We start from the raw sequence: 16,455 nt of genomic DNA on the forward strand, positions 1-16,455 counted from the left end.
GTATTCCATTGTGGTCAGAGAATGTGCTTTGAATAATTTCAATCTTTTTAAATTTACTGAGGCTTGTTTTATGTCCCAGCATATGATCTATTCTGGAGAAAGTTCCGTGAGCACTAGAAAAGTATGTATATCCTGGTGATTTGGGATGTAATGTCCTGTATATGTCTGTTAAATCTAATTCATTTATGAGATTGTTTAGGTTTTCAGTTTCCTTATTGGTCTTCTGTCTGGTTGATCTATCTATAGGAGAGAGTGATGTGTTGAAGTCTCCCACAATTATTGTGGAAACATCAATTGCTTCCTTTAGTTTTCCCAGTGTTTCTCTCATGTATTTTGTGGCACCTTGATTGGGTGCATAGACATTTACGATTGTTATTTCTTCTTGCTGAATTGCCCCTTTTATTAGTATGTAGTGGCCTTCTTTGTCTCTCAAAACATCCCTGCATTTGAAGTCTGTTTTATCTGAGATTAATATTGCTACACCTGCTTTCTTTTGGCTGTAGCTTGCATGAAATATTTTTTTCCATCCTTTCACTTTCAGTTTCTTTGTGTCCCTGTGTCTAAGATGAGTCTCTTGTATGCAACATATTGATGGTTCATTTTTTTTGATCCATTCTGCGAATCTATATCTTTTAATTGGGGAGTTTAATCCATTTACATTCAACGTTAAAACCGTGAAGGCATTTCTTGAATCGGCCATCTTATCCTTTGGTTTATGTTTGCCATATTTTTCCCTCTCTCTATTAATATCCTTTATTGTACCCAAACCGAATCTCTTTAGTACTGAACCTTTCTCCAAGTCTCTCTGTCCTGTCTTTGTTCTCTGTCTGTAGGGCTCCCTTTAGTATCTCCAGTAGGGCAGGTCTCTTGTTAGCAAATTCTCTCAGCATTTCTTTGTCTGTGAAAAATTTAAGCTCTCCCTCAAATTTGAAGGAGAGCTTTGCTGGATAAAGTATTCTTGGCTGGAAATTCCTCTCACTCAGAATTTTAAATATATCGTGCCACTGCCTTCTTGCCTCCATGGTGGCTGCTGAGTAGTCACTACTTAGTCTTATGCTGTTTCCTTTGTATGTGGTGAATTGCTTTTCTCTTGCTGCTTTCAGAACTTGCTCCTTCTCTTCTATGTTTGACAGTGTGATCAGTATATGTCTCGGAGTGGGTTTTTTTGGATTTATTCTATTTGGAGTTCGCTGAGCATTTATGATTTGTGTATTTATGTTGTTTAGAAGATTTGGGAAGTTTTCCCCAACAATTTCTTTGAATACTCTTCCTAGACCTTTACCCTTTTCTTCCCCTTCTGGGACACCAATGAGTCTTATATTCGGACGTTTCATATTATCTATCATATCCCTGAGGTCCATTTTGAGTTTTTCAATTTTTTTCCCCATTCTTTCTTTTATGCTTTCATTTTCCATTCTGTCATCTTCCAGGTCACTGATTCGTTGTTCAACTTCCTCTAGTCTTGTACTATGAGTGTCCAGAATCTTTTTAATTTGGTCAACAGTTTCTTTAATTTCCATAAGATCATCCATTTTTTTATTTAGTCTTGCAATGTCTTCTTTATGCTCTTCTAGGGTCTTCTTGATTTCCTTCATATCCCGTACTAGGGTCTCATTGTTCGTCTTTAGTTCTTTGAGTAGCTGCTCTAGGTGCTGTGACTCTTCTGGTCTTTTGATTTGGGTGCTTGGGCTTGGGTTATCCATATCGTCTGGTTTTTTCATATGCTTTATAATTTTCTGTTGTTTTTGGCCTCGTGGCATTTGCTGAACTTGATAGGGTTCTTTTAGGGTTTGTAGACCTATTGAAGTCCTTATCTCTAATTTATCAGATTTACAGCTTCGTGGAGTACACTTTCTCTAACTAACCAGCAGGTGGCGTCCACGAGCCACCTGTTCTCCACAAGCCAGTTCTCCCCTGCTTAGCCTTTTTGGTGGGTGGGGGAGTGAGTCTTGTGGGGCCCAATTGGTGTACCAAGCTTGCGTGTGTAGTTGGTGTTGCCTGCCCTGTATGTGGGGCGTGTTTCTGGGCAGTCGGGGAGGGGGGGTGGCCCTAACAATCAAATCTCCCTGATGATCCTAGAGTTTTAAAGCTGCTGCAATAGTCTAATCCTTCAGTTCAGTCCTGCCACAGTTTGTCTCTGCCACTGACCCACAAGTCTTTGGTATTGGCGTATGCTCCTGAGACTTGCAAGTGGGCCCCTCTTCCAGGCTGTGCACCCCGGGTCCTCTGTTGAGGGATGACTGTGCTATGTCACAGGTGAGTGCCGTCCCCCCAGGGCAGTTCTGGGCTGCTGGGCTGTGTAGGGAGGCTCCCAGTCTGCTCAAATGATGGCTGAATGGGGCTTTGTTAATTCACACTGCTCCACCTTCCCAGCTCTGGGACATTCAGCTGAGGTTGCAGGGAAGGCTAATGTCCACGCCCAGTTTTGTGGTGTGTGCCTGTTATTTGAAGCACTTACGTCACACTGGGTTGTCTGGGGCAGCTCTGGGCTATGGGGCTGGCGATGGGCAGAAGTGTTTCCTGTCCACCAGGATGGTGGCTGTGAGCGGACACCCCCCTTTTCTTGGGAAGTTGTGTTGTTTAGTGAATTTTCTCAGCCACTGGATTATTGCCTTTTGTCTCAGACCTCTCTTAGTTCTGCTCTTGACTTGACGTGCCCAAATTGCAATTCTTTGAAGCTTTCTGTATTGGGCTTCTTAGAGTAATTGTTTTAGAAAAAGAAAAAAGGATTTAAAAAAAAAAAACAAAAAAAAAAAAAACAAAAAAAACTGCCCTCCTCAGAGATCTAATGGGTTATTGAAATGCTAATAGACAAAGCAACCAGGGCCATTAAGGAAAGGTCCACAGGGCAGAGAGATCAGCCTTGCTTCGGGATTTGCATATGCGCCTCAAGGCCTGAGCTCCGCCCTTCCCCTTTCTGTGTTCACCAGAACTCCAAAAATCCTCTGCTTTTATTTTGGAGTTTTTCGAGTTGTTTTTTTTCTATGCCTGTCTCCTCTCTGCTGGGCTGGCTGCTCTCAGAGTCTCTGGTGTCTGGTCTCAGTCTATCTATGGTTGGAGTTTGAATCAGTAGAATGAGTTTCCGATAAGAGCAGCCACTGCAGTTCTCCCTTCTCCTTCCCGGAGCTGACAGCCCCTCCTCCCACGGGACTGAGCCTGGCAGGGAGGGGCGCGGGTCCCCTGGCCGCAAAAACTTACAGATTTCGCTGATCTCAGCAGTTCCACGTTTTCATGAGTGTTGTATGAAGTATGCTCAAAGACAGATTGCTCTGTGGTGTCCAGTCCACGCAGTTCCTGGCTTTTTACCTACTTTCCTGGAGGAGTAACTAAAACTTACAGCTCACCAGTCTGCCATCTTGCCCCGCCTCCGGGTTATTCATTTTTAAACTCCATTTATTATATTACATTTTTGTTTGACTGAGGGTTCTTTATCTTTAATATCCTCCCCTAATGTTTGCATGCAGAAGACACCCCAAATTTCATCTTGCACTTAACTCTTTTCTGCTCACTGACTAGATAGCTAGCTAGCTAGCTAGATAGGTAGACAGCACAGCTATGTGTATGTTTTTGGATTTGTATGTGTGTGTACCCTTCAGATGTCAGATCTATTGGAAAGCCATCAGAATTTAGAATACTTTGGACTTTTGGCAAGTTTCTTATTCTGAGCCTTGGTTTCTTCATCTGTAAAATGGACTAATGATACCTGACATTTGGGTTTATTAGAAGCATTAGTGTTAGAACACCTGGCATAGTGCATGGCAAATACTTGATGTTTAGTATGTGATTCTTACTCTTCATGGGAAGTGTAGAGTACTCAAATGAAAGGATCAGAGATGTGGCTAGTTTTTGGGAATCTGGATAACAGTGTTGTTTCTTAATGAACACTTTTTTGAGGAATAGCAGTTAAACCCAGTTATCATCAAGATCTAAGAATATTAACCTGTATTTTATGGAGAAAGCCTAGTAAGATTATAGTGTGTATTTCCAAATAAATGAGCTTATTTAAAATTCTGGTTTGTAAATGTTTGGGTGAATTTTTTTCTTGTACCTTTCTGTATGTCTTAATTTTGAAAACAGTTTTTACAATTAGTCCGGGGAAGATTGCAGTTACATTTCTAATCATTTCTAATCTATTTTGTTCAATAATTATGTGTCCTTTTTAATAAGCACCATTTAAATTATACTCCAAATAAACTTTCCCTTGTTTTGTTCTGTGAGAGTGTATGAGTGTTAATTATTGCATTTTTTACATTGGTGGCTTTGTTAATTTAAAAAGTGTTACATACATTTAATACCAAGTCCAACAATATAGACGTAATATAAAGCATAAAATTGTAATGATAGGCCCTTCTGTCAGTCTACATGTAGTCTGGTAAAGCAATTAACAATATAAAGTGATTCATTTCACACCGTTCTTCATTTTCTTATTAGTAACTGTACTGCCAAATCTCTTTCTAAACTTGTTTTCTTTATAGGATGTTTATATAATAAACATGTATTCATAGAAACATATTTTAATGAAGATATTACTTTGAAATTTGCCTTTTTTAACTTAAAAATGGATCATAATCTCTTTCTAGGATGATAGCAAAGTTCTAGGTCATACATATGGTTGTTACATAATTCTCTTTCTAGGTCATACATATAGTCTTTACCATAATTGAAACCATATCCCTATAGAATATCTAGAGAGAGAGAAAAATGTGCATGTGTGTGTGTAAAAGAGAGGAGGAACAGATTAGATATAGATGTATAGATATAGATATAGATATAGATATAAGGGAGAAACCATGCCACATAGAATATCATAGTAATCTTGAGCTTCAGTTGGCTGTGTTCAAATACTGGCTCTATCACTACTGGTGATCTTATTTTTAGAGGTTGCTTAATTTTCAGTGCCTTCAGTTTCCTCAGCTACAAAATTGAAGCAACCATAATACTTCTTTCAAATGGTTAAGTGGATGAAAAGGGCTGATATATGTAATGTATTTACAGCACTGTCTGGCATGAAATAATAAGCTCAAAATAAAAAAAGTCTGCTATCATCTTATGAATTCACACTTATGTTTTCTTCAGTTTTTTTTCCCCCATTACATTTGCATCATATTCCAATCTATTGCTATATATCATAACATCAGGACAATTTACCCCTAAACCCTTCATAATTCCCTCAGTATTTATCTAGAATGCAATATTTGTTTCTGTGTTTTAGGTAAATTTGATGTACACTGTGGTGTATACAGCTATACTGTAAGTGTGTAATTTGATGAATTGACAAATAGTGAAACTCAAACCCCTGTAAAGATGTAGTACTTTGCTATCACCCTGGAAATTTCCCCCGTACTTCTTCCCAGTCAATCTTTGTCCAATCCTCCAGAATAATCACTCTTATTTTTTTCACTATAAATTAGTTTGTGTGAAGTGCTTAGAACTTTAAAATAAAATCAAACATATGCACTCTTTTGTGAAAGCCTTCTTTCAATCTGCATAATGTTTTTGAGACTCATTAGCATTGCTTGATCAATAGTATATTCCTTTTTATGGCTGAGAAATATTTGATTACAATATATACTAGAGGTCGTTTGTATATTCTCCTTTAGATGGACAGCTGAGCTGTTGCCAGCTTTGATAAGGTGCAGTGAACAATATTGTATAACTTTTTTTAGACATTTGCTTTCATTTCTCTTGAGTAAATACCTAGGAGTTGAATTGTGTCATAGGTTAGCTTTATTGGAAAGTACAAAGTAATTGTATAATTTTACACTCCCTTCGATAATGTGTGAGAACTCTAGTTGCTTCACATCCTCACCAATATTTGATATTTTAAGTCTTTATCATTTTAGACATTCTGGGATGTGTCTGTGTGTGTGAGTGCATGTGTGTGTGTTTTTTAAAATGTACTTACTAAAGATTCTGGTTTGTAGACATATAGCTGATTGTTCAATTTCTCAGCTTATACCTTTTGTGTATTTCATTTTGATATTAGAATGAAATCAGCATTTCCAAATACATAACATTTTACATAATATGGAATTTTAAGCATTCATGTTATTAAATTAAATATTATAATTAGGTTTACTCTTTTTCATCTGAATCTCTAAATGTTTGTTAATTCAAGTTGGCTAGAATTTTTTAAAATAATCTTTTCCTTGGTAAATTTGGTTGTGTATATTAGTTTTGAAATTTATAATTATTCAAGCCCTTTAATATCAACTCCAACATAAAATTTATTATATTTGCTGAATAACTGAAAATATAAAAATCATTTTAATGTGTAAAGAAAATTTGAATTAGCATGATAATTTTTGCGTTCAAAGTTGAGTCTCAAAATATGTGACTCTCCTAAGATTACACAAAGAATGACAACACTGGGACTAAATCCAAAACCTCCTTCCTTGTAGAGAGTACTTGATCCCCACTAGTTAGTACTTATTTTGAAAAGAAAGAATAAGTGATATATACTCAACCATTTAAAATTTTATTTATATAATATTAATGAAAATATTTTCCTTTAAAATAAGTCCCAATTTTGCCATTTCATGTACAGTGTTACCTTAATGTATAATGAAGTTGGCAGCTCCCACAATAATTTAATCTGAATGGTATTCTTTTCTTAGTTAATTTGTGAGTTGATGAGATATTTTCTGATGAAAATATTTTCCCTGAAGTGCCTCCTTAATGCTATAGATATTTCTATTTTGTAAATGTGAAAATTAATGCATTGCAAGCAGATATCATTTAGTAAAATTCACTGTCACTAGGCAAAGGCCTGAAGGAAGAGAGGAGTTATATTTGTCACTAAGGTAATCATATTTTCTTGGAGCATGATATTATTGTTAGTGGCTGCCAATGTAAACTTGTGTTCTCATTATTACATGTACACTAGTTGCTGAAAATGAATGATAAGGGAAGTGATATTATATTGTGCAGTTTTTTTAATATATGATAATAATTGACAACCCTGAAGTATATATCTGTGCATATCATGGCTATTTCTTTTATAATATCTAGCTTATTTACAAATGGATTACCAGAGCAGAACCTAAGATGGTGGCTAGGTGAGACAGGGCAAAAAAACACCTCCGTGAAAACTAGTAGATAAAGGCCAGAAAGTGACTCAGAACATCAGTTCCAGCGATGCACCAGCTGGACAAGGTCTGCTAAATCCACAGGGACCGTGCATTTGGTGAAACCGGGAGTCTGCATTCTGAAACAAGTGAATGAGCTGGCTAAAAGTTTGGCATCCGCACTGTGGTGTGGGGAAACCCTGGGTTGGCATTTGGAGACGGACTAGTTCTTTTTAAAAAAGAAAAACAAAAAGAAACCCAGGAGCGCCTGCAGATACGGCAGTGAGAACTGCGCAGTGAAGTGCGGCGGGAGCGGGCCTTGTGAATGCCTTGATATCTGGTGTGGGGGACAGCCCTTCCTGCACCCGCTGATTGTCTCAGAGCCAGGGAGGCAGAGGGGAGCCAAAAGGAGAAAGAAACTGTGCCCCTTGCAGCCATCTTCCTGGCGGGCTGGGGATGCTCCTGCCCAGGACCTGAGCCACAGCCCAGAGCCGCGCCAAGGGTCCCAGTGTGATGGGGAGTGTTTCCTGCAGCACTGTGCTCATGCCCAATATCGGCTGAGGATGGTGGCCTTTAGTGCACCCACAGCTGGTTGTCCTGGAGCTGGGAAGGTGGAGCTGTGTGAAGAAGGGGAAATTAACATGCCCCATTCAGCCGTCTTTGTGGTAGGCTGGGAATGCCCCTGCATGGCCTGGTGGCTCAGAGCTTCCCTAGAGGGCCGGCGCACACTTGTGACGTGGCACAGCCTTCCCTCAGCAGAGGTCCTGGAAGAGCATGGCTGGGAAGGGGGACCTGCTCGGAAATCCCAGGGACCCTATGCTAACGCCAGGGACTTATGGGTCAGCGGTGGAGACAATCTGTGGCGAGACTGAAATGAAGGTTTAGGCTCTTATAGCAGCCTTGGATCTCCGGGAACACCTGGGAGGTTTGATTATTAAAGCTGCCCTGCCTCCCTAACCACTTAGACACACATCCCACATTCAGGGTGGACAGCACCAACAACACACCCAAACTTGGTGCACCAATTGAACCCCACAAGAATCAGATCCCCACACATCACAAAGACAAAGTTAGGGAGAACTGACTTGAGGGGAATAGACGCCATCTGCTGGTTAGTTAGAGAAAGTGTACGCCAGCAAGCTGTAGATTTGACAAATTAGAGATAGGAGTTTTTCATATCCTGAAAGAACCCTATCAAGTAAAGCAAATGCTAAGAGGCCAAACACAACAAAAAACTTTAAAGCATATGATAAAACCAGACAATATGGAGAACCCAAACCCAAACACCCAAATCAAAAGATCAGAGGCGACACAGTACTTGGAGCAATTAATCAAAGAAGTACAGACAAACAACAAGAGCATGGCACAGGATATAAAAGACATGAAGAAGAGCATGGCACAGGATATAAAGGACATAAAGAAGACCCTAGAAGGGCATAAAGAAGAACTTGCAAGAGTAAATAAAAAAGTAGATGATCTTATGGAAATAAAAGAAACTGTTGACCAAATTAAAAAGACTCTGTATACTCATAGTACAAGACTAGAGGAAGTAGAACAACAACTCAGCATCCTCGAGGACCACAGAACAGAAAATGAAAGAACAAAAGAAAGAATGAGGAAAAAATTGAAAAAATCAAAATGGATCTCAGGGATATGATAGATAAAATAAAATGTCCAAATTTAAGACTCATTGGTGTCCCAGAAGGGGAAGAGAAGGGTAAAGGTCTAGAAAGAGTGTTCAAAGAAATTGTTGGTGAAAACTTCCCAAACCTTCTACACAATATAAATACACAAAGCATAAATGCCCAGCAAACTCCAAATAGAATAAATCCAAATAAACCCACTGTAAGACATATTCTGATCAGACTATCAAATACTGAAGAGAAGGAGCAAGTTCTGAAAGCAGCAAGAGAAAAGCAATTCACCACATACAAAGGAAACAACATAAGACTAAGTGGTGACTACTCAGCGACCACCATGGAGGTGAGAAGGCAGTGGCATGACATATTTAAAATTCTGAGAGACAAAAATTTCCAACCAAGAATACTTTATCCAGCAAAAATCTCCTTCAAATTTGAGGGAGAGCTTAAATTTTTCACAAACAAACCAATGCTGAGAGATTTTGCTAATAAAAGACCTGCCCTACTTCATATATTAACGAGAGCCCTACCGACAGAGAAACAAAGAAAGGAGAGAGAGATACAGAGAAATTTAACAGATATATACTGCACATTACATCCCAAGTCACCAGGACACACATTCTTCTCTAGTGATCATGGATCTTTCTCCAGAATAGACTATATGCTGGGACATAAAACAAGCCTCAATAAATTTAAAAAACTGAATTTATTCAAAGTACATTCTCTGACCACAATGGAATACAAATACAAGTCAATAACCATCAGAGACTTAGAAAATTTACAAACACCTGGAGGTTAAAAATGAGGGGAAGATGAAAACATTCCCGGATAATCAAAAGCTGAGGGACTTCATCACCAGTAGATTGTCCTATAAGAAATGCCATAGGGAATTGTGCAGGCTGAAAGGAAGGGACACTAAACAATTGACTGAAACCACATGAAGAAATAAAGATTTCCAGTAAAGATCATATGGTAAATATAAATACCAATACTACCGTATTTTTGTAAACTCCACTGTTTACTTCCTACAGGATCTAAAATACATAAACTGTAATGATAAATCAGTTGTTTTGGACTCAATGTAAAATATGTAATTTTTGACAAGAGCTACATAAAGGTGGGGGAATGAAGGAGTATAGGAACATAGTTTATGTGTCCTATTGAAGTTAAGTTGGTATCAAAGAAAAACAAGATTGTTGTAGATTTAAGATGTTAATTTAATCCCCACGGTAAACACAAAGAAAGTATCAGAGAATATGACCATAGAGATGAAAAGTAGAGTATGGGTTATGAGAAGTGGGGGAAGGGGCAATGGGGAGTTAAGAAATGAGTGTAGGGTTTCTGTTTGGGGTGAAGGGAAATTCCTGGTAATGGAGGGTGGGAAGGTGATGGCATTGCAACATTCTGAAGGTGATTAATCCCACTAATGGAATGCTAGGGAAGGTTTAGAATGGGAAGATTTAGGCTGTATATGTATGTTTCCACAAGTGAAAAAAAAAAAAAAAGACAGTCTAAATAGATTATGAAAATTAAGTGCCAAGGATGATCTTGGATGGGATCTGTGGATGGAGGAGAGGAGGCCCAAAGGAACACAATTGAGATGTAAGGAAAAATAGGAAATATAGAATGTAAGTTTTTTATCAATGTTGAATTTCTTGAACTTCTTAGCTGAGCTTAATGTGATTGCATAAAAGAATGTTCTTGTTCAAGGGAAATGTATATGTGAATTATATTGTTTGTTCAAGGATGTGTGCTCTCATATTTCAGAAGACAGAGCAATAGATGATGGATGATAGATAAGGAGGGAGGGAGGGAGGGAAAGAAAGAAATGGTGGTGTGACAGCATGTTAAAGTTGGTGGATTGGGGTATCGGGGGAGGGGGGTTGGGGTATTCTGGAGTTCTGTGTATGGGGTTTGTATTGTTTTTGCAACTGTTCCTGTAAGTTTGAATTTATTTCAAAATAAAATTAAAAAAAAAAAGATTACCAAATGAAACAGCATTGAATTTGTAGATTAAATTTCTGAAAGTTATTTTGTCTATAACAACTTTATTTAGGACATTCTTTAAATATAGTTATTGAAATTGATGTTCCAAAGAGGGATAATCTTTTTTTGTGATGATGTGTGACACATATTGATAATAAATGGACCAGTTGTGTTTAGAGTTTAGTGAAATACCAACAATATGCAAACAGAACTTATGTTTAGCTATGAGTGATAAAGAACTAAAGGAAGTACCTTAAACAAATTTTGGGTTTTATTTTTGTTACTATAATGGTACAATGTTATGCAATGTCACAAGATAGGTTACTTAAAGATTCAGGGTGAGGCTTCTGAGATCCTCCCTGTCTTTTTCCCTCATTTGCAAGATGCTTGTCTCTACTCCAATATCCTATCCCTGTTCTAGACAGCAAGAAAGGCAGAGTAAGGGGTGGTGTGCATATTAGGGAAGCAAAAATTCTCCCAAAGTTTTATTAATCAGAATTGTGTCACACAGCCACAGGTAAGTGTTTCTGGGAAATGTAATTTTTAAACTGGCACATAAAACACCATGAAATTTTGGTTTTGTTAGTAAAAGAAAAAGACAGTTAAGATGGGGCAGGCAGCTAATAAGCCCCTGCAATAAAATTATTTCACACAATGATTCTCTTTTCACAACTTTTATTTCATGCTAAGATGTGACAGTTACCTCTATCCAAAAACAGATTATAATTGTATATATTGGAATACACTTTTACTTTACTTTTTTCCCCTATGTAATTGGTCAGAATCATTACTAGTCTTCCATGAGTTTATGACTTTTCATCTTTACAGAGTCATTACTACAATGTAGTGCTCATACAGCTCACTTGATATCTATTCAAAAAAGGGATGTTTCCATAGGGTCCTTACCACATACAATAGGTGTTTAATAAGAAGTGATAATGTGCTTTCCAAAAAGGCATACATTTTAAGCTTGGGCACCCAAGCAAAAACAACCCTTGTTTTAAAGAAACTTCAAAAATAATTCTCCCAGGGTCCCAGTGTACAGATGGTGATCAAGACAGACCCACTCATAAGCACTCATTTTAGCAAAAAACAGAGAAGGCAAGCCATTGGCATCTTTTAGTGTATAAAAGGAAACACAATCATTCCTGAAAATCAATTTATAAAGTTGCTGTTTACAGCAAGTGAATAAGCAAAGTATAAGAAAAGGCCCCTCACAGCACTTGAATGATTTGCTCCACCCTATGAAATAATGTAAGCAACTGAGAAATGGAGAAAGACAGCACCTTGTGCCCATGCCATGCTTTTTCAAAAGCATAGGCTTCAAAAAGCCAAGATTATTTAAATTGCATTCAGTATACTCACCAGGGATAAACCAGCCAGACCGACAAATACACAATTGCACCTTAGGAATTGGGGTTGGATAACAGATTATAGACACCTGCAAGGAAGAGCAGGAGAAGTACTGGAAAAACCACTTCTTCCTAGTAACCGTCAGACTTCTTTTCCCTTTCCCTTCCCCAGACAATCTCTTTATTAAGTTCTATGAGTGATTGTCATCTCCAGGGCAAAGAGAAATGAAAATTATTAGCAGGCATATATGCTACTTAAATAAAATAGGCAAAATGGCATGGGGGAGAGGTAAACGTTTTAAAAATTCAAGTACTTTTCTGGCCCAATTTTTCTCATAAGATCTTAAATCTGTTGATCTAGTTAGCTTACCATGAGTATTTCTTAGAACCTATCAGTTGCATGAGAGGATGGGTTACTATATATAATTGTCTGAAAGTAATATCCCAAATGCCTTTGTTATTTTTGTTATTTCAATAAATTATTTGTAAATGCCTAAGTGCTACATTGAGGTCATTGTCATTATATAAACTAAAAGGAATCATCTAAGAGTAAAGCAAGTATAATACATGTGTTAGTTATATCTATATCAAACAACCTGGGAAATAAAGTCTATAGTATACCTTTCCTGGTTTGGTTTTGTTTCAGTGGTGGGAAATGAAGGATTTTATATAATACTTAAAGGCATAGCTCGACCTCGAAGAAGGGTGTATAAAAATCTGATTGAAAGAAGTGCGTCAATGGGCTCTTCAAAACAACAATATTCCAGCAGCATTTTTTACAATGAAGATATGAAAAGCTCTTCACTTCAGGAGATGTACCTGGGTTCACGTGACTCAATGGTAAGAGATGAATATTTGCTTTTTCCCTAAGAAACAAGGTAATGTTATTGTAAAATTTTATCTCTTCCAAATATTTAAATCAAATATCTCCATTGAGTCATTAAATAGTCAAGATTTTATATATATATGTATATTGAATTTTTATAGTTTATTGAGTAGAGTAGAGCTAAATGTTATGATTTTAAAGTATAGATGCAATGATTTTATATATTTTTAATACAGTTTTATTGAGGTATATTCACATACCATACAGTCATCCATAGTGTACAACCAGTTATTCATAGTACCATCATATGGTTGTGCATTCATCACCAGAATCAATTTTTGAACATTTTCCTTACTCCAAAAAAAATGTAGAAGTAAAAAGAACACTAAAACATTCCTCTCCCCCCTCCATCCCACCCTGTTTTTCTTTTAGTTTTTGTCCCCATTTTTCTACTCATCTATCCATACACTGGATAAAGGGAGTGTGAACCACAAGGTTTTCACAATCACACAGTCACACCATGTAAGCTATGTATTTATGCAGTCATCTTCAAGAATCAAGGCTACTGGGTTGCAATGAGACAGTTTCAGGTATTTCCTTCTAGCTATTCCAATACACTTAAAAACTAAAAAGGGATATCTATATAGTGCATAAGAATACCCTCCAGAGTGACCTCTTGACTCCATTTGCAATCTTTCAGCCATTGAAACTTTATTTTGTCTCATTTTACTTCCCTGTTTTGGTGAAGAAGATTTTCTCAATCCCGTGATGCTGGGTCCAGACTCATCCCCGGGAGTCACGTCCTGCGTTGCCAATGAGATTTACACCCCTGGGAGTCATGTCCCATGTAGCGGGGGAGGGCAGTGAGTTCACCTGTTGCATAGGCTTAGAGAGAGAGAGAGGGCCACATCTGAGCAACCCAGAGGTTCTCTGTGGGAGACGCTTAGGCACAATTATAAGTAGGCTTAGTCTCTCCTTTGCAGAACAAGCTTTATAAGGGCAAGCCCCAAGATTGAGGACTCATCCTACTTAATTGTTAGTCCTCAATGTTTGTGAGAAGAAACCCAGGTGGGGAAGTCCAACATTTCCGCTTTTTTCCCAGGTCCTTGGGGGGGGGGGGTGCAAATATATTTTTATTTCTGCCCAAATTACTTTGGGATGTATCAGGATTTCACACTAACCTGTACAAACCTACCAGACCTCACTTCCTGTTCAAAGTTCCATGTAATTATGGTGTTTGAATAAACTGACCACACAAGTTAAATTATTTAGTGTGCTGCAGAAAATATAGATCCTGCCCCAAATAAACATCTCTTCCCTTGGTCTCACACAGAAGTTGAAGTTTTAAAACACAGTCAATATCATCCTTTACCCTTTGGCCTGATTTGCCTTAGTCCTAACCAGATCCCCTTCTTTCATATCTCTAATTGAATTCTGAACTCTTTTTCAGCTTTTGAGCAGTTGCTATATGAGGTGATACTGACATTCATATCTGAGCTCTAGCTCTGTGTTTCAGATGTCACACAGATAACTAAAGATTATATATTTTTAAAGTATGAATTCTGCTGTTGTTATTGAACTTGAAATTTGTTTCAAAAATTTTGATGAGGGAGGTCTTGAACAGCATAAGGCCCACTGGTAGGTGTTGAGTTTTGTTTTGTTAACTGAAATAAGGCCAATAAGGCTGGACTACTTAAAATGGGGTCTACTTTAAAATGAGGTAGAGGAAGCAGCTGATTTGAGGCAAGGGGGCAGAGAACAGAGCATGAGAGACCTTTTAAGTCAAGTAACAAATGTGTGTTTATCTCAGGACCAATGCTAAGGTAGTGAAGGGATTGATCACATTTTTCCAACCAGAAAGTCTTACTTGAAGAAAATCTTCTGCCTGTACATAATATTTCAGGACTATTAGCTGGTCAAAAAATAAAAGTTCAATAACTTTCTGGGTCTCTCGACTTCCCACATGGAAGTCAGGTCTGGTTTGACTAGAATTGAGGCTAAAACAGGCCAGTCCTAGATTTAGGATTGCAAGATATCCAGAGTAGAAAAAAGTCAAAGGAGCCAATTCAAGTTATTTAGCTCTGTGGGTTGAAGTCAGGAAACTTAGAAACAATATCATGTTCAAGATGAGATTAAGAAAGAAAGATTGGCAGAAATTTACTTCAGTGGACTACAACAAAATAATTTAACAGTATTTTGCATTTTGAAAGCCTTAAAGAAGAATAGAAAAGGCAAGCTTGATTAAAAAATAAGTGTACCTTAAGCATCTGGTCTTTGTTTAGACTAAGAAATTAAGGCCATTTCAACACTGGATTTGCAAATCCAGTTGCTGGGGAGAAAGAGGGTGAGACAGATGTCCAGAATGGGAAGAGAAGTCTTGGGAGGAAGATTTACAGAAGGAAAGAGGTTGAAGAGGCAGGAAATAAGGGGAGGCAGCTTGTGGAAGAAGAGGAAAGATTAAAGGCAGTTTGGTTGGGTGAGAGTATGTCAGAGAGACTGTTGGCGGGTGGTGGTGAGTGAAAGAGAAAGAGACAGCAGAAGAAGATCACTGCTTGAGTGAATAAGTGAATTCAGTAACTGTTATTATTGTTACCTTACACAGTGGTACTAGTTTTGGCAGAAAGATGGTAGCTGAGAATACCTCTGCTCTGTTTAAGAGTGGGGCTTCAAAACCTGAAAGCCATGGTCTTCCTAAGGAATCATGCTTTAGAAGAAATGTGAACAACCTATAATAGAATGCAAATACCTGCTATAATGCATTTGTGCCTTTCTCTCAGGAGAGGGCCCCCATAGAACACCCAATTTTCCAAGTAGTCTGTATCATTCCCAGATTATACAGACTAAGTAAGAACATGGTTATGTGCCTGGTAGTGGTCAAAATATTTCTTTCGCTGTTAATTGGTACCTCTTTTATATTCAGTTCATGTGAACTTTATAGATCTGTAAGTTTTACAGAAGTGGGAATGAGACTAACATAAGCCATTTTTTCTTTGGGGAAAAGATTAAATTAATTTTGTATATAATGCTTGCAGTAGTGTATAATGTATATAGAGCATTCACATATATTTTAATTTAAACTCTTCCTCCTTGTTCAATATGTGTTCTGACAATATAAGCATTCATTACCAGAATTTTACTAGAACTTTATATAACATTTTAATCTTACCCACTGAACTTCTGATCTTTCTGAGGATCCTTTTTAGTAAATCTCTTTGGAAATACTCTCCTTAACCTGTAGTACTTTAAGGACATCAACACAGAGAACTGTATCTTACAAAGTACAGATTGCATTTTTGAGAGGATGGGCAACTTCCTTCCTTGTCCACAGTCAACTCTAACCTGAGGACTTAGGTTAACAAAAAAATAGTTGGTGTTTTCTTTCATACTAATAAAGAGTAGAAAATTTTACTCCTCTCATCATATTTTCCAAGCTTGATTAAATAGACTGTCTGCCTTTGCCCCTAAAATACATAGGCGTTTCCACAGACAATTTGTATTCTTCTTTACTCTAGATTCCTTACAACAGCCAGAATTAAGGTTTTTCTTTAATGTGAAATTCTGTAGAATCATTTGGTATTATCAGA

The 16,455-nt window shown here is 37.7% G+C and overlaps 1 protein-coding gene across 1 annotated transcript in view; it reads left to right on the forward strand.

Moving 5' to 3' along the window:
• Positions 1-16,455, forward strand: part of CNBD1 (cyclic nucleotide binding domain containing 1) — a 423,545-nt gene that overhangs the window by 270,198 nt on the left and 136,892 nt on the right. Inside the window, exon 6 of the mRNA XM_037802596.1 lies at positions 12,692-12,885. Within this exon, the coding sequence (XP_037658524.1) occupies positions 12,692-12,885 (194 nt within the window). The remainder of the gene's footprint in view (positions 1-12,691; positions 12,886-16,455) is intronic.

This window comes from Choloepus didactylus, chromosome 14 (assembly GCF_015220235.1).
Source record: "Choloepus didactylus isolate mChoDid1 chromosome 14, mChoDid1.pri, whole genome shotgun sequence".
Classification (NCBI taxonomy): domain Eukaryota; kingdom Metazoa; phylum Chordata; class Mammalia; order Pilosa; family Megalonychidae; genus Choloepus; species Choloepus didactylus.